Here is a 21,527-nt window from a genome sequence, read left to right as displayed (position 1 = left end):
CGAGAGACCAAACGTTCAAATGTTTCTTTATTGAGTATGCCGTGTGTTCTTGCACAAGCAGTTAAACAGAAGCTTATTACTGACACAAAGCTACAGACGTAAAACCAGTGGTATTTTACAGACTTCCATTATAAAAATGCGTTTTTAAAACATACACGTTTAAGCCGATGGAATATAAAATAATAAGTAAATAAAAAACAACAACTGCCCGTGGTTGAGTTGTAAATGAACTACCTTATTTTTACAATTATATACATAAAGTTGTTTTCCAAAGGGCAGTGCCAAGGAAGGCATGTTCACTTAACATGTTTCAGTAAATATCCAAAATAGTATTTACATCAGATTTGTACATAGATCTTTCAACTTCCCACAGATCCTGAAAAGCAAACATAAGGCAATTAATACCCAAAGTATTATGAGGAAGATGCAAAGAGCAAGGTAGAAAATAACCTCCTCCCCTTTCATCCAGGAGTATATTCACCTATGAGTGATTCAAAAGCTTGTTCTGTATTTCTTTAAAGACTTCCATGTAAAGATCGTCTCTGGACTTCAGCCCATCCAGATAAACTGAAAAGAAGAACAGGCAGTTGTGAATTTCACATGCAGGGATGCCAGTAAATAAATCAACATGACAGTTTTGCATGGATGCGGGTGGCGCTGTGGGTTAAACCACAGAGCCGAGGACTTGCCGATCAGAAGGTTGGCGGTTCGAATCCCCGTGACGGGGTGAGCTCCCGTTGCTCAGTCCCTGCTCCTGCCAACCTAGCAGTTCAAAAGCACGTCAAAGTGCAAGTAGATAAATAGGTACCACTCTGGCGGGAAGGTAAACGGCATTTCCATGCACTGCTCTGGTTTGCCAGAAGCGGCCTAGTCATGCTGGCCACATGACCCGGAAGCTGTCCGCCGGCTCCCTCAGCCAATAAAGCGAGATGAGCGCCGCAACCCCAGAGTCGGTCACGACTGGACCTAATGGTCAGGGGTCCCTTTACCTTTACCTTTACCGAATCTCTGGACTTCCCACCTTCCCTTGACCGTTGGCTATTTCTGGGGTTGGTGGGATGTTTAGGAACAATGGGAGGGCCAAACATTCCCCACCCAGGGCTTTCCAAACTGCAGCATATTTAGTGCGTCGGCCGCAGCGTGTAGGTACGTTGCGTGAACGCCCCCTGTGCTCCTCCCAGGGCTGGAAAGGGGTTAGTTTGACCTCTGGTTTGCTAGTAAAACTGAATCACCGTGTTTTTCGCTCTATAAGACACACCAGACCACAAGACGCACCTAGTTTTTGGAGGAGGAAAACAAGGGAACAAATATTCTGAATCTCAGAAGCCAGATCAGCAAGAGGGATCGCTGCGCAGTGAAAGCAGCAATCCCTCTTGCTGTTCTGGCTTCTGGGATAGCAGCGCAGCCTGCATTCATTCCATAAGACGCACGCACATTTCCCCTTACTTTTTAGGAGGGAAAAAGTGAGTCTTACAGAGCAAAAATACGGTACTTTGTCGTGAAACAATGCATGTCTTAAAAATGGTGCCACCAATGTGAGAGGATTGGAAAGCCCTCCTCTAAGCACATCACATTTTTTAAAAAATTATAACACGCGAACACTTGCACAACACTCCAAGTTGTCTCTTACCAACATCCACTTCGTTCGCCTCCATTTCCTTCCTGTGCTTAAGATACATGGGCCATACGTGGCCATCGAAGAGACCAGGGGGGTCTGGTACTGTGTATTTACGTGTACTGCAAACAGAAAAGGAATTTGTTAATCTATACCAGGGGTAGGCAACCTAAGGCCCAGGGGCCGGATGCAGCCCAATCGCCTTCTCAATCCGGCCCGCGGACGGTCCGGGAATCAGTGTGTTTTTACATGAGAAGAATGTGTCCTTTTATTTAAAATGTATCTCTGGGTTATTTGTGGGGCATAGAAATTTGTTCATCCCCCCCCAAATATAGTCCAGCCCCCCCACATGGTCTGAGGGACGATGGGCCGGCTCACAGATGGAGCCTCGAAGAGTCAGACACGACTAATGGACTAAACAACAACTGAATTCCCACATCAGGTTTGTACAGCAGTGTCGGTAAGCACTTTTGTGCCATCAACAACTACTAGGGTTGGATGGTTTCTCTCAATTTCTCATTTCCCCCCAGTCTTCAGTTCTTCTCATTGCATCAGTTTGGATTTTTTTTTAAGCCCTCATGAAAATTCACCAGCATTTTAGTGTTGATTTCTTCTAATCTACGTATTTTTGTATGCAGTTATGTCTAACCTGAGGGATGCGGGTGGCGCTGTGGGTTAAACCACAGACCCTGGGGCTTGCCTATCAGAAGGCTGCCGGTTCGAATCCCCACAACGGGGTGAGCTCCCATTGCTCAGTCCCTGCTCCTGCCAACCTAGCAGTTTGAAAGCACGTCAGAGTGCAAGTAGATAAATAGGTACCACTCTGGCGGGAAGGTAAACGGCGTTTCCATGCGCTGCTCTGGTTCGCCAGAAGCAGCTTAGTCCTGCTGGCCACATGACCCGGAAGCTGTATGCCAGCTCCCTCGGCCAATAAAGCGAGATGAGCGCCACAACCCCAGAGTCGGCCACGGCTGGACCTAACAGTCAGGGGTCCCTTTACCTTTACCTTTACGTCTAACCTATACAATTTTGCAAGACGATTTCCCTTAATGTAATGTGGGTTTTTTGTGTGTATTATTTGCCCTAGCACATGTATTTTTGTATACAGTACAAAAATCTGGAGCACTGAACTGCAAAATTCAGAGAAGTGTGACTGAATCATAGAATCAGAGATGGAAAGGACCACAAGAGGGTTATCTTGTCCAATCCTCTGCAATGCAGGAATCTTTTAGACTGACGTGGAGCTCAGAAGTTTTCCAATTCTGCAACTTGCAATTGTGTCATAGGAATCAGGTGAATACCACATGAAATTTCAACGTCGCAATATTAAAGTCGAGGAGCCATTCTTACCTCCTCCTCCACTTGCATTCACTGTATGGGACTGCTAGATAATAGCGTTTGTCGAACAAGTCAATCAGTGGCCTGCAGGTGAGAAAAATTAAGGTTCGAAATTACTTGAGATATGATCTTTCCTAAACCACATGGTTGCACAAAGTCATACTGTTGTTTGTGATGAATAATAATACTGTGGGTAGGGCAGGGGTTGTTGTTTTTGTTTGTTATTATGTTGTGTATTTTTGCGTTTTCATATTGTAAACCACCCTGCGATCTTCGGATGGTGGTGTTGAAATTTAATAAATAATAAAATCATTATAATCACCACCAACGATTTCTAGGGTCTCTCGCAACAGGGACCCAGAGTGGCTGGGAAAACCCAGCCAGATGGGCAGGGTATAAATAATAAATTATTATTATTATTATTATTGACTGGCAGAGACAATCAAGTGTTATACAGAGAGCAGGTGATATGTTTGCAGATGAAGCTCTTATTCAAAGCCCAGCACCAGGGGTCAATAGGACAGGCACAACCAAATGCATACTTTAAAGTGGACGCGGGTGGCGCTGTGGTCTAAACCACAGAGTCTAGGGTTTGCTGATCAGAAGGTCGGTGGTTCGAATCCCCGCGACGGGGTGAGCTCCCGTTGCTCGGTCCCAGCTCCTGCCAACCTAGCAGTTCAAAAGCACGTCAAAGTGCAAGTAGATAAATAGGTACCACTCCAGCGGGAAGGTAAACGGCATTTCCGTGCGCTGCTTTGGTTTCGCCAGAAGCGGCTTAGTCATGCTGGCCACATGACCCAGAAAATCTGTCTGAGGACAAAAGCCGGCTCCCTCGGCCTGTAAAGCGAGATGAGCGCCGCAACCTCAGAGTCGTCCGCGACTGGACTTAACTGTCAGGGGTCCTTTACCTTTACCTTTTTTTTACTACAAAAAAAGCAAAAAAAGGAAAGGTGGGGCTACCTTTGAAGGTAACCCAGAAACTGCAATTAATCGAGAATGCGGCAGCTAGACTGGTGACTGGGAGTGGCCGCAGAGACCACATAACACCGGTCCTGAGAGATCTGCATTGGCTCCCAGTACGTTTCCGAGCACAATTCAAAGTGTTGGTGCTGACCTTTAAAGCCCTAAATGGCCTCGGTCCAGTAGACCTGAAGGAGCGTCTCCACCCCCATCGTTCAGCCCGGACACGGAGGTCCAGCTCCGAGGGCCTTCTGGCGGTTCCCTCATTGTGAGAAGTGAGGTTACAGGGAACCAGACAGAGGGCCTTCTCGGTAGTGGTGCCCACCCTGTGGAACACCCTCCCTTCAGATGTGAAGGAAATAAGCAGTTATCCTATCTTTAAAAGACATTTGAAGGTAGCCCTGTTTAGGGAAGTTTTTAGTATTTAATGCTGTACTGTTTTTAACATTTGATTGGGAGCCGCCCAGAGTGGCTGGGGAGACTCAGCCAGATGGGCGGGGTATAAATAAATTATTATTATTAATTATTATTATTATTATTATTATTATTATTATTATTATTATTATTATTATATTACCTGTAGTTGTAAAGCAGGAAACCTTCAACAATCAGTATATGGGTATCATCAGAACTGGGCTGCTTTGATTCACAGGAAACACTCACTCCATGGGATCGCGCAAACTTCACGGGATTCTCAATCCATGCCTGAACAGTGCTCACCATCGCATCCATATCCAAGGAAGCCAAAACTAGGTGGGAAATATATATATATGCACACAGACACGCAGAAAAGTCAGTAAGAAAAACTCAAGAGTGTGAAAGTGTATAAATTAAACGTGTATTTATAGAATGGTGCAGATTTTACTGTTAAGTCTTTATTTAATAATATTATAGTGATAAAAATAAAATATATATACTTAGGAAAATATACATTACTGCATCCTATAGCGAACACCGCTCTTACCATCCCATTGTTTAAATCCGTCTTCCCCGACTTGTATTTGATCTTGTGGCTGAAATATAGTGACCAATAAAACATTGCTGCAAACGCAGGGTGATCAGTTTTATCTACGATCCGATCACAACCTGGACACTACTGCAAAATACACACATACACACACACAACGGAGGCAAAGGGCTGACTTAGCAAAAACAGCTGTGCTGCAGAACAAACGACAATATCAACACAACCCCCACCCCAAGTCCCAAGCTAGCTGCTCTCCATTTTTTGCTATTTTTTCTCCATTTGCCTCGCCTACATGAGGACACCTGGGTCACCCGCTGAATAGCAGGTAAGTAAGAAAGCCGATAGATAAGGGCTGATTATGTTGGAGGGGCAGTGCCCCATTTGCCCTGATTCAGGGGTGGAGAACCTCGGACCCTCCAGATGTTTAGCATCCCCAAACAACCACAGACAGCATGGCCAAGAGTCAAGGCTGGTGGGGGTTGTAGCCTAAGAACAGGCACCCCAAACCTTCGGCCCTCCAGATGTTTAGGACTACAATTCCCATCATCCCTGACCACTGGTCCTGTTAGCTAGGGATCATGGGAGTTGTAGGCTTAAACATCTGGAGGGCCGCAGGTTGGGGATGCCTGCCTAAGAACATCTAAGGAGGTCAAATGTTCCCCACTCCTGCCGTATTGCACCGGCCACACAGACATGTGGACACAAGCATGTTTCAGTGTCCTATATGCACCAGTTAAGGTACACACATGTGATCTCCAGACCCGGCACAGATATGAAAGTGCTTGTTCTCGCATATCTGAACTGGGATTCTGGGGGGAAACTTGGGAATAAATAATCACGTGGTGCGTGTGGTGTAGAGAGGAAATGGAGCGGGAAAGATGGGGGGAAACTTTCTAAACTCTGTAGCAAATTAATTTTGCCAGGTTAAGCTACATTTTTGAAATAAAACAATACCCCCGAAGAAGTACACAGGTGAAAATTGTATTTTTTAACAGCTCAGTAGTGTGCGTGTGTGTGTGTGTGTAACTGTAATTCAAGTTCTACAAAATTAAAGGAATGCTGGAAGGGCATTGCTAAGGAGCAGTAATAATTTTGGTTAAAGGAAATGACCACACACGTTATGTACTGAAGTTCTCACCCTGGGCCAGCAGGGGGATACTGTAGATAGTTATGCAAATAAGGGATCGAAAGTGACGTTCAGCGATTGGATAGTTTTAGAAAATTGTTACAGTTACGTTGTACTGGAGCTCTATATAAGCAGGCTGACTGAACCCTTCAGTTCAGTTCTGTTCTGGCCTGTGAATAAACAAGAGCTGTTTGAAGAATCGCTGTGTCGTCTGATATGTTCACCCACAACTAAACAACACAAATGATTTGGGCTTAATGTAACTTGCTTAGAGTAGGCATACACAAGAACATATATCTGTGTTCCTAGCTCAGTGCAGTCTCCAGGATTTCAGGCAGGGATATGCCACAAATCAAATCTGGGACCTTTTGCTGTACCAATGAGTTATGGCTTTCCCAAAAGGGAAAAAAACAAGGCTACAGAGGGCATAAAGTACATTTCTCTGGTGGTGGAAAGGGGACCCCCCCAAAAAAAGTATATTTCTTCTAATTAGCTACAATGGCTAATTTGGGGTGGGTTGTTAAACTAATTTTCTGCGGAGGTGAGGACTGTCCTCTGGGGTCACTTAAAGTTCCAATGCTGGCCTGCTCTTCAAAATCAAATATTTTGTGACGCAAGATGAAATCTTGCACAATATACAAGAGAACAGCTGCAACAGAAAATCAGTTCTGCTGTTTTTTAAATCAAAGCATATGCCTGTTTGTCCGTATACATGTGTTGATATCCGGAGGGTACTCAGTTTATATAGCTGGCAGGTAAAAAACCGGAGGCAGTCCTTTTAGGTATAATCACAAACGATATTCCTGACAATCAGAGGAAAGCATTCCTTTATGCAACGGCAGCTGCCAGGATGCTTATAGCAAAAAAATTGGAAAGGGAGAAAAATTCCACCAATGAAAGAATGGCAAATTAAATTTTGTGAATATATAAATCTGGCAAGAATCACAGCATTCATAAGGGGACAATCGGACCACAAATTATTAAAAGAATGTGGATGTGGTAAAGAGTATATGAAGAAACACTGTTCTGGAGTCAGCATATCGGTATGTAATGAACGATGTTTTGCATGGTTAAAGAAAAAGAAAAATGGTGCAAAAAAGTATAAAGATAGACGTAATCTACATTAGACACAACAATTTAGTAAGAGTAAAAATTTTGAGGTCTTAGAACAAAGGAAGGAAGTCAATATGTATGTAATATATGTACCGTATTTTTCGCTCTATAAGACGCACCAGAGCACAAGACGCACCTAGTTTTCGGAGGAGGAAAACAAGAAAAAAAATATTCTGAATCTCAGAAGCCAGAACAGCATGAGGGAGTGAAAGCAGCAATCCCTCTTGCTGTTCTGGCTTCTGGGATAGCTGCGCAGCCTGCATTCGCTCCATAAGACGCACACACATTTCCCTTTACTTTTTAGGAGGGAAAAAGTGAGTCTTATAGAGCAAAAAATATGGTACGTAATGACTAGATTAGATATAAAGATATGGTTTTATTTGTAGATGTGTGCTTTTTCTTTTCTTTTTTTGTGTTCTGTTTTTCTTTCTTGTGTGTATAGTATTATTTTGGATTCAATGTTTGTAATTTTTGTTACAATTTTGCATTGAAAATTATATATATATATATATATATATATATATATATATAATTGGACAAGATGGTGACCCTTGTAGGTGACCCTAAAATTCTGCGATTCTGTGGCTGGTATTTTCCCTGAACCCATCCCTATCCAGCCCTGGCTCATCGCTATCAATCATATGGAATATCTGGGTGCATTCTACGGTTCACACCCCACCCCAATTCACACAGGGTGGCAGTGAGGCCCAATCCGCCCGTTTGGCCCCACGTGACCCGAGTGCGAATCCATGCTTCCAAGAACACAACTTTGCGACATGAGGAGTTTCTAGAAAGACACCTTCACGCTATACAAGAATCGCGGGTATTGCAGTTTACTCCATGCAGATCTACATTTCTACCCTTCAGGTTCCAGCACTCTCAACAATCTTCAGTGACTAGGATTATTTGGGGTGGGGGACACACCTTATGTACTTTCAATGTATGGGAACCGTCCTAGACAGTTTAAAAAATGGAAAACCACTGTTGGTAGCATATCCCATGGGCCAGCCCATCGCCAGGTAACGCATTTGAACCACTACAATATATTCACAATAGAAAGATTAAAATGAATGGAATACAGTCGTAGCTTGGATCCCGAACGCCCTGGGACTCAGACGTTTTGGTTCCCAAACGCCGCAAACAAACAAGTGATTGTTCCGGTTTGCGAACGTTCTTTCGGAACCTGAATCTGCAGGAGCTTCCTGCAGCCAATCAGAAGCCGCGGTTCGGTTTCCGAATATTTCGGAAGTCGAACGGACTTCCGGAACGGATTCTGCTCAACTTCCAAGGTACGACTGTAGTTTCAATGGGTATGGGAGAAGTGGGGGATTTTTACCTGCGTCAGCGGTTATCCCAAAAACAAGTTATGGATAGATTAAGATTAAGGATTAGGATTAAAAAAGTTTAAGGAAATGGAAATTTGGTTTTTAAAAGGTAAAATTTTAATGTTATATTATATTAAGAGTAAAGATTGGGATTAAAAAAGAGGGAAAGAAATTGCTGGACAAACAATTTGAACTGGAATACAAAAGAGGGAGGTACGAGGAGGTCCAGAAAATAAGTAAATTTAAAAATGGAGATGAAAAGGTGATATTGTTTTTAATTGTTCTATTTTCTTTTTTGTCTTGTGTTTTTTTGTTCCTTTTTTTTCTTTTGGATTATGTATTGTGTATTTTTGAATTGTGTATTTCTTTTTTATGTTTTATGTTTAATTTTTTATTGAAACTTTAATAAATATCATTTAAATCAAAAACAAGGGTGCGGTTGCTATCCCAGGTTATCTAACCTGGAGTAAAAACAGTACAAATGGCTATGATCCTAACCTATTTGAGGAGGAAGCCCCCTTGGATTCAGAAGCATTTGCTTCTGAGTAGACACAGTTACGAACTGCGCTGCAGGCAGTCACCTCCATACCATGCAGTTAAGGGGACGGTTCTCCTGCAAAGAATCATGGGAACTGTAGTTTCCTTCTCCCTGTTATCCTTGCCGGCCACAAGCTAGTTCCCAGTTTTCTTTTTTGGGGGGGGGGAGCTATGCACTTTAAATGCACGGTGTGGGTGTGCATATATCGTATTTTCCCGTGTGTATTTTTTGAGCCCCAAATTAAGAAATAATTAATTGCAACATTCCGTGTATAAGACGACCCCCAAGTTTAAACTTGGGGGGGGGGAATAATAAACGGGAAAATACAGTATATACAAGCCCTAAAGTTGTGGCCCGGACCAAAAATAATGAGCATCTATGCTTTTAAGGTTTTAATGCCCTCCCCGGACAAATTGTTCTTTTTTTTTTGTAACGACAGAGCAATGCTTACCAGTTTTACTTGTTGCACTATGCATTCAATCACATCAAATATGTCTTTGTTTGTTTGACAAAATCAACATTAAACCAAAGGGGGGTGTGATGCTTACCTTGAAGAAGTCATCTTGATGGACAACGCAACAGTTTGGGAGCGCTTGGGTAAGTCTTTTGGTCAAAGTGGTTTTGCCACCATTGGTCACCCTAGATTAAGAAAACATGAAGAAGAATTGGGGTGGGGATAATGTGAGAATGGTTAACAGAGCAAGGATACAAATTCAACGAGCATAGGAAGCCTTTGAGCATAGTTCCCAGTTTTCTTTGTGGGGGAGCCTGCACTTTAAATGCATGGTGTGGATAATAATAATAATAATAATAATAATAATAATAATTTTTATTTATACCCCGCCCTCCCCAGCCAAGGCTGGGCTCAGGGAGGATAACAAGCAATAATAAAAACAAGTTGAATGAAAACAACTTAAAAACAAAATTAAAATACAACATTAAAATATTGAAACATGTGCATATATCCTATTTTTCCGTGTATAAGACGCCCCCATGCATAAGACGACCCCTATTTTTTGAGCCCAAAATTAAGAAATAATTAATTGCAAGGTTCCGACAGAGCAATGCTTTCCGGTTTTAGTTGTTGCACTATGCATTCAATCACATCAAATACGTGTTTGTTTGTTTGAAAAAACAACATTAAACCTAAGCGCTTCCATTCCATTTAAAAAGACAAGGTTCTAATGTAAAAATTTGGCTGCGTCTAGAATGACCTCGTGAATGGAAAAGGGGAAACATAGATATATATATACATATCTATATATTAAGATGAAAATAATACTGAAATACAGATAAAATGTGAAATGTGAAAGGGAGTGTTGTGAGAGGGATGGAAGTCTAATATTGCTATTATTTTGTAAATTAGTGTTTATTGTATTGAAATATTATACTTTTCTTTATTCTTTTACTGCCTACTTTTCTTTGCAATTTTCCTTCTTTTTCTTCTTTATCCCCCCCCCCCCTTTATATCATTCTTTATGTATGGTTTGGTACTGATGTATTTACTTTGTAATTTTTTTTTTTAAAAAAAGGGACTACCGGTATTTTTACACAAATTAACCTCTCAATGGAAGAGAGAAATTCTTCTTTTTTTAAAAAAAGACATTTACTCAGGAGTAAGCCCCACTGCACTGAGCAGGGTTTACTCCCATGTAAAACAATACATACAGAAGAAGTACCAACATTGAAAGATTGGCTATATAATTTTTTTGAAATGATTGAATTAGCAAAAATGACGGCAACAATTAGAATACAATCTAATCAAAATCTCAAACAGGAATGGAAATGTCTAGAAGAATACATGACCAAAAGATGCTCCAACAAGAATTTATTGATATGTATAGACTGATTTCACAAAATTAAGCTGAGCTAAGCAGATATATAAGATGTTTAATTATTAAGATACAAAATTACAATCTCAATCATAAAGTTACAAAGTAATAACATGGAAGTCATGCACGGGTGGAGGCAAGAAATATGAAATAGATAAATGTTGGTACATAATGAAATGTGAAAATGTGAATTTAGGAATATAATGCATATGTATCAATATGTAAAGATTTCATATATGTATTGCAACATTAGTAATAAATAAAGTGCAAAAAAAAGGGGGGGAAAGGATCAGAGAAATTCTTTTTTTTATTATTTTTAAGGCATTTACTCAGGAGTAAGCCCCACTGCCCTGAGCGGGGTTTACTCCCATGTAAAACAATACAGTATTATTATTCTTTTTCCCGCCTCTTTCTTGCAGGCTTTTCCAAACATGGTAAAAGAGGGGCGGAGCCTCAAGAAATGGCGCGTTCGAAGCTCGTCCCCCTATTGGCTGGCGCGGCTCCCGCCAGAATTAACGGACTTCGGTTCAGGGCGCGCGCGGGGCGGAGGTTATAAAAGCTTCCCCGCCTCGTCAGTTAATTAATATGGCGGGTGGCTGGGCGGGAGAAGGCGGGAAGAAGCAGAGATATCTATATATTTGCTTCAAAAAGAGCGGAATGATTTCTAGCTCCCCCCTTCATTTATTTTCTTTTTCATTGTTTACTAAATACTGGATAGATTAATACAGATTAGTAAATAAAATAGAAGAAAATACGCATTTTATTAAAAAAAACACAACCACCTATCAGCTGCCTCAGTGCATAGCTGTCAACGTTTTCCCTTTTTTAAGGGAAATTCCCTTATTTCGAATAGGATTCCTCTCAAGAAAAGGGAAAAGTTGACAGCTATGCCTCTGTATATTCTCTTATACCCAGTGATATTTATACTGGGAGTCCTGTATTCACGTTGAAATTAAAGGATATAAACAGGCTTAGTGGGTCTACTTAGTGGGAGAAAATTACATTTTAAAAAAAAAATGAGGTAGAAAAAGATTTTTCTCCCATCAAGGATGTCCACTGGACATTTATGGAACATACGAATAATGCTATTTCTTGATAGAAATCGAATTGAAATTGGATTTTTTCAAACAAACAACCTGAGGCTAATGAGGAAACTTAATGAGAAACCTAATGTGAGAGATTAGAAAGAAAATATTCTACAGGGCTGGAGGGGGGAAAAGCCATTTTGGGTTTGTGCCAATTTTTCCTGGCGTTATGAACTCTCAGTATTCCTGATTGTAAACTGCTTGGGGCAGAGACCTCTCTGCTTTTTGCCTTTATAACTGCAAGAGGCTACAGCTTCTTTTACTCCATAGTAAGCCACTAGTGACCAGATATTCTGCTTTTTTTGGCTCCGCTCCTCTCAAGATGGTTCCCATCCTAGCCGGCTCCCATAATAACAAGAATTTATTATTATAATAAATTATAATAACTTCAGATCTGGCGGTGGGTTTGCTACCCTCACAAAAAAAACCCAACCCTTTTGTAAGATCCTGGAGGCAAGCGACTCATGGCTGCTCTTTATTTTATTATTTTCCCACCCGCCCTCCTAAATTTAATGCTGTGAATTAAAAGGAAGCTCCCGGTGAACTCAAATTGAAGTAATACCATGCTATAAAATATCTAGCATGTTATTGGGTTGTTGTTTTTATTTTGATTATATATATTGTAGTTTTTATGTTGGTCTTTTCTGTGAACCACCCTGAGACCTCTGGGTATAGGGCAGTATATTATTATTATTATTATTATTATTATTATTATTATTATGTATTGTAGTTTTTATGTTGATCTTTTCCGTGAACTGCCCTGAGACCGCCGGGTATAGGGCGGTAAATAATAATAATAATAATAATAATAATAATAATAATAATCTAATAGGCATTGCACAGTAATAATGGGTTTAAGAAAGCTCAACCTATGGTTGAGCATTTTTGGCTTGGCTTGGCTTTGAAACAGAAGGAAATGGCTGTGTATTTTTTAAAAAAAGCACACACACCCCCCGCAATAATCCACATTTTGACATTTAATGTGGAACTGGTGCACCTTCCTGCCTGCAAGTTCGTCCTCCCCATTACTATCATTAGTATCTCAAAATGCCCAGCTGCATCCCTAATTCAGTCCCAATTTTATCCTTTCTGGGGGGAATCTGGTAAATTAGGAAAGCAAGAACCTGTCGCAACACACCTTCAGATGAAAAACCTTCCTGGAAGCACCTTTAAGCCTTGTGCAAAGCCATTAAAATAATAATAATCATCATGCTATTTTATATCTCGTCTCCCACCCCACTGTTTTTATCCTTGCGATTCCTGCATTGTCCATAGCTGTCAACTTTTGCCTTTTCTTGTGAGGAATCCTATTCGGAATAAGGGAATTTCCCTTTAAAAAAGGGAAACGTCGGCAGCTATGGCATTGTAGCGGGTTGGACTGGATGACCCCCGGGGTCCCTTCCAAATCTGCAATTCTGGGATTCTTAAGGTTTGCCAGAGTGGAGGGGATTTGAAAGCGGCTCCTCCGACATCCCATAGGCTTCAGCTACCTCAAAGCTCGTGTTGGCCGAAAGCACCCCAATTAATACAAAGCGGTACTTCTCAATCATGCGCCGTGATAAGGTTATTGGCATACAAAATAGGGCAGCATATATCATTACTATTCTTGCTCTGCAAGGTTTTCTAAATGCTGTTAACGAAAGTATTAGGGTTGCAGGCACTGCCTGGATTGTTGCCTATTAATGGAGGTGATGGTGGTGGGAATTAATATCTCAGTGTCTCAGCCAGGCTCCAGATCTATCCAAAATACTCACGCGAAAGCATATTTAGGGAAGGACATGGACAGATGTCTCCCTGCAATTTCATTCCACGCATTGCAACAGGAATTCTTTCAATAGTTTTCTTCCTTTTCCTGCAGGTTACACCAGGCGCCTTCTCTCTCCCTCTATTACATTATTACATCTCCCATTATTAAAAGCAATGCTTTGGGGTTTTATGAAAGAGCAGAATAAAAGTTAAAGTGATGCCTTTTAATTGGATATTCAAGATTCCCTCTTTTAGCCTTCCAAATCCCATTTTTAGGCCATGGTTAGTTGACTCCTCATCTCATTATTTCATACATAAACGCTGAGAAAGAACGGGCAATACTTTTGAAAACATCGCTACATCTGTCCAAACTACATTTTTAAAAATTATTATTATTATTATTACAGAGCCTGGAGGTTTTCATGGGCTTTTTGAGCCTAACTTCTGTTTACAAACTTGGCTTTTGTCCAAGGCGTAAAGCACATTGGCGCATTTCAAATCCCGGAGCATGCAAAAGTACAAAACGTAACGAGGGATGCAACAACAACTTACCCTCCAATTCCTATGATATACTTCATCTTCTTCCTGTTTGTTTTTTTTCCTTCTTCTTGAGGCGGGAATGTAGAAAACGAACGGAGGAAAAGCACTGGAGGCCTCCTGCCTTAAATCCTGTGCTCTGCTCTGCTTAGCTATTTCATTCAGGGAAAAAAGGCGTGTGTGCCTGTAATTTATACAACACTGCAGCAGTGGCCTCTCCCCCTTTCCTCCCCCCTTCCCCTCCCCAGCCCATGCGGCTGGTGGAAAAGCACAGATATCTCTCCAGAGCACAAGGGGCGCACAGTTCAGCCAATGCGCAGAAGTCATGCGCACTCGCCTTGCACCTGTTAGGCACTTTTCACATCTCCTCGCTCACTTCTCACTTGCCCCTGTTGCTTTGTTATAAATAGCTTCTGGTGGCTGCATTTCCTTTGCCTAAAATTAGTAACGGGAACAGAGAAATGTCACCTACTTCCCCGCTTTAATTTTATCCTTTTAGGATTCTATGGCAGAATTCCCTAGAAGTACAGCAGTGTTTTCCCTCCCTAATTTTGGTTCCTCTTGTTTCATTTTTGTCGGTTAATGTTCATTTGGGATTGGTGGCTACTTTGATTTGGGTATAACTATAAACTGTTTATTGTTGCTGTTGTTACTGCTTTTCGCTGATTTATTGATTTATATGTTGCTTGTATAGGATATCTTGTTTCTTTAATGTTTGACGCTTTGTTGCGTTTTATATGTTGTAAGCCGCCCAGAGTGGCTAGGGAAACCCAGCCAGATGGGCGGGATATAAATTAAAAATTATTATTATTACTCCTCCTAAATACTTGGAACAGGCTTGCTTATTAATTAATTATCTAATCCACGTAGGCCTTTAATCATAGGGCTTATTTATTTAAATCTTCTTTTTAATAATATTTTTATTAGGTTTTCAACAACAAATACAATACCAACCACAAACAAAGAAGGTTGTACACAAAATCAATGTCAAATCCATAGAATGGGATTCTCCAAACCCCGTGGCTTCCCTCCCCACCCCACCCCGGTTCCTTAAATTTTCTTTTTAACTGCATATCATTTCTACTCCAATTATTATTATTTTTTGTCTCAGATTTCCTTTACTACAGTATTTCTAAAATTGCAAGTGATTTTTTAAATCCTGCCAGTGTATTAACCTGTTTACAATACTTTTGCAAATACATAATCAAGATTTCCCATTCTTTAAAAAATTTCTTGTCATCTTGATTTCTAAGCTTTCCAGTTAATTTCGCCATTTCAGCATAGTCCCTTAACTTGGTTTATTTATACAGCGGTACCTTGGTTTACGAACTTAATCCGTTCTGGAAGTCCGTTTTTAAACCAAAGCATTCTTAAACCAAGGCGTGCTTTCCCATAGCGGTGGGGGACTCAATTGACACTCAACAGGAAGCGGAACATGTTCTGCTTCCAAGGCAAAGTTCACAAACCAAAACACCTACTTCCGGGTTTGCAGCATTCTTAATCCAAGTTGTTCATAAACTAAGCTGTTCTTAAACCAAGGTACCACTGTGTCTTCAATCTATATCCTGCCCTTCCTCCTGGAGCAGCAAACATCAATAATTATATATATATACAGATAGGTAGCCGTGTTGGTCTGCCATAGTCAAAATAAAAAAAATCCTTCCAGTAGCACCTTTAAGACCAACTAAGTTAGTTCTTGGTATGAGCTTTCGTGTGCAAGCACACTTCTTCAGATACACTGAAACAGAAGTTGCCAGATCCTTCTATATAGTGAGAAGGTGGGGAGGGGTATTACTCAGAAGGGTGGTGGGAATGGGAGATTGGCAGATAGCTGGGATGAGCCTGCTGACGACTCTTAACGACTGTAATGGGTCTTACAGGAAAAGGCAAGGGGTGAGAAGGTGAGAAATGGCTTAGTCATGTATAATGGGATAAGAATCCAATGTCTTTGTTCAAACCAGGTCTCTCCATGGTTTTAAGTTTGGTAATGAGTTGCAATTCAGCAGCTTCTCTTTCCAGTCTATTTCTGAAATTCCTTTGTAGTAAAACAGCTACTTTGAGATCTTGTATAGAATGTCCTGGGAGATTAATATATATATATTATATATATATATATATATATATATATATATTCTCAGAACAGATACAGACATTCTTAAAACAGTTGCCCCAAGTGTGTCAGGAACAGCTATCAAATGCCTGGGTAAAAAAAGGAATGTTTTTAAATTTCTCATGGGAGCCAGTAATGAAGGAGCCGCATGCATCTTACAGGGGAGGGCGTTCCACAAATGAGAATCTGAAACAGCTGAAGGCTCAAACATCTACAGTATTTGCACATTTTCTCTAAAGGTCTGTGTGCGAGGCTGCTAAGCGATTTACTGGCCCAGGGCAAAGCAAACCAAGCTGAGATTTGGTTGGCGCAGCGCGGCAGATTCAGTGGTGTACCCACAACCCTGCTAGCTGGTGCCACTTGGGGCGGAAGCAGAAAACCGCCAATTCCCGGCCGTAGAAGCGACAAATTGGTGCAGGTAGCTTAGGGCCCCGCTCTCTTGGGGACCCCCCAAAAAATTTAAAGGAAAAGAACACCCGGATGTACATTTCCAAAATATAAGATAAAAAAACGAATAAAATAAAGCCTACATACAGCAACAGTGTTTTGTGTTGTGTAGGCTCCCGTGATGTAAGTAATGGGCCCCGCCTGCTAGCCTGCTCCCTGGTTTGCTCATTTCTATATATAGGGTGCCTACATTCTGCTATTTATAATTATTAGTAGTTTGCATCATATATTGACACCTATTATTATTTCATGTTATTGTAAGTTTCTAGAGACTAGGTTATTAGTGTTTGTAAATTGTGTTTCTAAAGGAACTTTTGTTATTGCCAAATACCAATGTGTTTGCATTATTAAGTTTATTATTAAGAGCTTAATCATTTGTTTCACTATTAATATACTGCTCCTTAATTGTATTTCAGTTCAACAATTCCTTTGATAAAAAACTTATTTTGTTATGTGAAAATGGCTTTAGATACCCATTAGGTTCATAAATGTCCATATAGCGTATATTCAACACAACAAAACAGTGACAATTTGTTGTTGACAAAGGACAGCTGGACATATAAAGGGCCCCATTACCTTCAGTAGCTTAGGGCCTCATCAAACCTAAATCTGCCCCTGGGTGCAGCAGAGGGAATCCGGTTCGGGCCCCCCATGAGGAAATGGGTGGCTTTGGATGAAGCCAATTTATCGCCTTTTCCCATTCTGCCTCCGTGACGGCCCATTCTGAAAGCTTGTGAATGCGCCCGGCACTAATGCATGGTAGTATGTGCTCTGCTTTTGGCAGGTTTAGCAGGAAAGCAGAGCTCCTTGTGAGACATGGCAGTGCCAAACATTCTCCAGCAGCACGGATCAGGGGTTCGGATTGCTCCGTAATTGCCTTGAATAATTGCCATAAAATTATTTCTATTTAAACAGATACATTCCAAGATCCATCGCACAGCCGCTAGCATACTTCAATCAAGTTGCCTCTCTCTTTATTCCTCACGGTATGTAAACGCCACATCATTTTTATTAGAATAATAGAATTGTAGAATTGGAAAGGGACCCCGAGAGTAATCTAGTCCAACCCTTTGCAATGCAGTAATCTTTTGCCCCGTGTGGGGCTCAAACCCACAACCCTGAAATGAAGTCTCATGCTCTCTCTACCTACAGAGCTATCCCAGGTTCCAGTAAGATTATAATTTAGGAAGTTACATGATAGTGATGGGGCACCAGGTGATATTGGACTCCCAGCTCCCATTAGCTTCAGCCAGCATGGCCAATGATCAGGAATGATGGGATTTGTAGTCTAAGAAGAGCTAGAGAGCTCCACCCATGTTCTCCAGCTCTACACTAGAGAACCAGTATGGCTGGTGCGAATCTCACCCGTTCATGTTGTTGTTTTTGTTGTCACTGTTGTTGTTAATGTCACTATTAAATAGCAAGGCATTTGGCTTTTCTTCAGACTCCGGTGAGCCCCTTTTCTGAGTTAGATGGTGCCTTGGCCCTGACTCCATGTGATCCATACCACCATGAGTTTATAACTGGGGGAGGCCTCGGGGGCCGGGGTCAAAAGTGTATATATAAAGTACAGTGGTAACTTGGTTCTCAAACTTAATTCACCCCAGAGGTTCATTCCAAAACCAAAGTGTTCCAAAGCCAAGGCGTGCTTTCCCATAGAAAGTAATATAAAATGGATTAATCCGTTCCAGACTTTAAAAAAACCCCCCCTCTAAAACAGCAATTTAACATGAATTTTACGAGACCATGATCCATAAAATGAAAGCAATAAACAATGTACAGTGGACCCTCTGGATACGAATTTGATTCATTCCAGGGGTCCGTGCACACCCTGGAAATTTCGTAAGCAGAGGTGCTGCTTCTACATGCGCAGCGCGCTTCTGCACATGCGCGCACGGCGAAACCCAGAAGAATACACTTCCGGGTTTGCCCCATTCGCAACCCGAAAGTTATATTACCCGAGGGTCCACTGTATTGTGGTCACACAGTCAAACAGTAGCTGAACTGGGTTCCACAAAGTCACAAAAACAAGAGAGTCACAAAATAAATAGCAAAAACAGACCTCAGCGTAACACTCAAAACGGAAGTGTGGCACTCAAAACGGAGCATGTTTGGCTTCCAAAAGAAGTTTGCAAACTGGAACACTTCCGGGTTTGCAGTGTTTAGGTTCCAAGTTGTTTGAGAACCAAGGTGTTTGAGAACCAAGGTACCACTGTATATTACCGGGACTGAACCTGCAACCTTGGCATCATCAGCACCATGCTCTAACCAACTGAGCCACCCTGCGCTATTACAGTGTCAAGAATATATTGCAGCAGCCAGCTACGATAAAACAGCTGTATGGAGCGGCCACGACTCTTCTTCTTCCCACCCCAGCTTGGAAAGGAATACTGGCCCATTTTTAATCCGTGTTTGTGGCAAAGACAGCAATGGGCGCCAGGAGCTTGGCGCATCTCACCAAGGACGTCTTGTCTCTTTCCACCTGCACATTTGGCATTTCTCATAAAAGCAGCCGCTAATCCTCTTTCAGTTGTGCACCGTACACTTATAAGTCATAGTTTAGTTACAGTGGTATGCGGCAAAGTTTATCCGGCACACTCGCCCGTCACGTTCCTCGGAGTCAGGCGGTTCGTATGAGTGAGGAAGTCACTGCCAAGAACAAATGACGTTCCCTTCTGCTAGTGCTCACCCACTCACCATCTAGGGCAGAAAGTAAATGTGATAGGAGGTCAGCTAAAACACTTCAAATAACTTTTTTTAAAAAACATCAACAAGGCGTTGTAAAAAGCCTCCATCATCTCTGGGTGGGTCTGGGAAAGACGCCTGTCTCTGAGGACTGAAGTTCAGCAGAAGAGCACATGTTCCACCTCTGACATCTGTAGTTAGAGGTGAGCAAGAATCTCCCGTCTGCTGCCAGCCTGAGAAAAATGGTTTGCATGCCTCCTGCTCCCAGTTGCTATTTTTCATCGCATCTTGCCTGCCTGGTTTTGGTAAAGGCTGTTCCGAAAACTCCTGCTACCTCGGGAAGTACAGCAGATCTTTTTTTAAAAAAACAATTTTTATGACTTTAAATACAACAGACATATTTCTTGTTGAAGACTCGGCGTTTTTAATGAAATATCCACAGGTTTTCTTGGCTTCAAAGCAAGAAAAATGACCGCCGCCACACGCCGTTAACAGCAAACTGTATTTCCTAGAGTTAAATCACCTAAATACGAAACACATTAGGACAGGGGTGGAGGACTTAATTCGTCCTCGCAGTTTTACAAGAATGTTTTTGGACGGGGGAGCTCCACTTTTAAACACAAGGAAATTGTAGGTGTGTGCTGTTTTGTGCCCGGTCTTGATGACGGGAAACTTCACTTTGATAATGGCATGCTCTATTACAAGGAATATACAAAAAGAAAAACCCCACATGTATTTACATTTGTAAATATGTCGAACATTGATTTTTTTTCTCTCTCTTTTCTTGCTTACAGGTGTGACATATACATCACACCTGTAAGCAAAAGTCTTTGAGGCAAGAGGAAGGAATGAGAGGTTAGGAATTGTACTGAGGTATGCTCTAAAATAGTACACCATTTTCCATTTTATGGTACAGCAGCAGAAACCTACCTCTCAGGGTTGTCGTGAGGGAGAAAGTGAGAGAAGAAGAGGAGAATTACACATGCTGATTTTTGCCCTTTGGAAGAAAGGTGGTTTGCAAATGTAAGGGATGAATGGAAAGAAATAGATTGCACAGCTTTCTGCCAGGGAGGGGGGCATCAAACAACATTATGAAATCCTAGCGTTTATATTATCAGTTTTGGATTTCGACCTTTGCAAATTGGTTAACCCTGTCGCAATCTCACCACTGTGTGACACAGAAACACATCTTGTGGTTCAAAAGCCGCCCGTTTTATAACTACCTTAATTTATCAGCATCGTGGTATTGCTAAAAAAAAGAAGATTTTATCTCTCCATCACAAACGGATATGTTTCTGATATTAGGTCAATACGGAGGAACAGAAAGCATGAAACAACTGTTTCCTGTTCCTTAAACACATGGCAAAACGTTGCTCAGACTGTTGAGCGCTTAAATAAAATATCTTACAGTATCGCCATTCCAGTTTGATGCAAAACATTTTACTGTGTGAAAGTGCTTCTTTAATCAAGTCTGCCCATTATAATTCTCCATTATTAGATCTATAGTCCTTTTTACATTTTTCAGTGATGGATTTGTACCATTATACTTTATTCATAGAAAGGCAACAGGTCCTATTTTTTGCAGTCCATTTAAACACCTGTCAAAGAACAGTTCTCTGTTTATTAAATAGAGTATGTGAAGGGGAAAGTCCTAAGTCTATTTGAAAGATAAAGAGTCCTACGAAGGGAGAAATGAGGGGCGTTGAAGTTGTGGCGCATGCAGGTAACTTGGTCATAGCCTTCCCCACCATGGTGAGATAGACTGCACTTCTTTCAGCTATTCTAAATTTAGGTAAAGGTTAAGGGACCCCTGACCATTAGGTCCAGTCGTGGCCGACTCTGGGGTTGCGGCGCTCATCTCGCTTTACTGGCCGAGGGAGCCGGCGTACAGCTTCCGGGTATGTGGCCAGCAGGACTAAGCCGCTTCTGTTGAACCAGAGCAGCGCACGGAAACGCCATTTACCTTCCCGCTGGAGCTGTACCTATTTATCTACTTGCACTTTGACGTGCTTTCTACATTTCTAAATTTACAGCTATACATTTAAATCAGCATATGCAAATTTCATGCAAAGGTGTGTTCTTCCCCCCACTTCCCCTTCATCA

The 21,527-nt window shown here is 41.5% G+C and overlaps 1 protein-coding gene and 1 long non-coding RNA gene across 5 annotated transcripts; one reads left to right on the top strand and one right to left on the bottom strand.

Annotated features, from left to right (window-relative positions):
* Positions 1–9: 9 nt before the first annotated feature.
* On the bottom strand, positions 10–14,385 carry LOC308467491 (nicotinamide riboside kinase 2-like). The gene is made up of 8 exons (XM_080989276.1): positions 14,198–14,385; positions 9,531–9,621; positions 4,878–4,926; positions 4,491–4,662; positions 2,966–3,037; positions 1,631–1,737; positions 482–567; positions 10–376 (listed from the first exon to the last, which is right to left on the bottom strand). Exons 1-7 carry the CDS (start codon positions 14,221–14,223, stop codon positions 482–484), a joined length of 603 nt encoding a protein of 200 aa, XP_080845402.1. The 5' UTR covers positions 14,224–14,385; the 3' UTR covers positions 10–376.
* LOC308467548 lies at positions 11,914–21,221 on the top strand. Of its 4 annotated transcripts, none has more exons than XR_013981202.1 (3): positions 11,914–12,454; positions 17,655–17,725; positions 19,116–21,221. It is a non-coding gene; the product is annotated as an uncharacterized lncRNA (long non-coding RNA). The 4 variants fall into 4 exon arrangements; XR_013981203.1 differs by having other exon boundaries at positions 18,995–21,221; XR_013981204.1 differs by lacking the exon at positions 11,914–12,454 and having other exon boundaries at positions 17,140–17,725.
* Positions 21,222–21,527: the final 306 nt, after the last annotated feature.

Source organism: Podarcis pityusensis (assembly GCF_964106645.2).
Source record: "Podarcis pityusensis genome assembly, chromosome: 18".
Classification (NCBI taxonomy): domain Eukaryota; kingdom Metazoa; phylum Chordata; class Lepidosauria; order Squamata; family Lacertidae; genus Podarcis; species Podarcis pityusensis.
Note: the sequence above shows the minus strand (reverse complement) of the source record. Positions and strands in the feature narration are given on the sequence as shown.

Excerpts from the sequence above, each read along its gene's own strand:
- LOC308467491 (XM_080989276.1), bottom strand. The coding sequence starts at position 14,223 with ATGAAGTATATCATAGGAATTGGAGG. Across the intron at positions 3,038-4,490 it reads TTCCTGCTTTACAACTACAG|GCCACTGATTGACTTGTTCG; the intron begins GTAATATAATAA and ends TCTCACCTGCAG. Across the intron at positions 568-1,630 it reads GGCGAACGAAGTGGATGTTG|TTTATCTGGATGGGCTGAAG; the intron begins GTAAGAGACAAC and ends TCTTCTTTTCAG.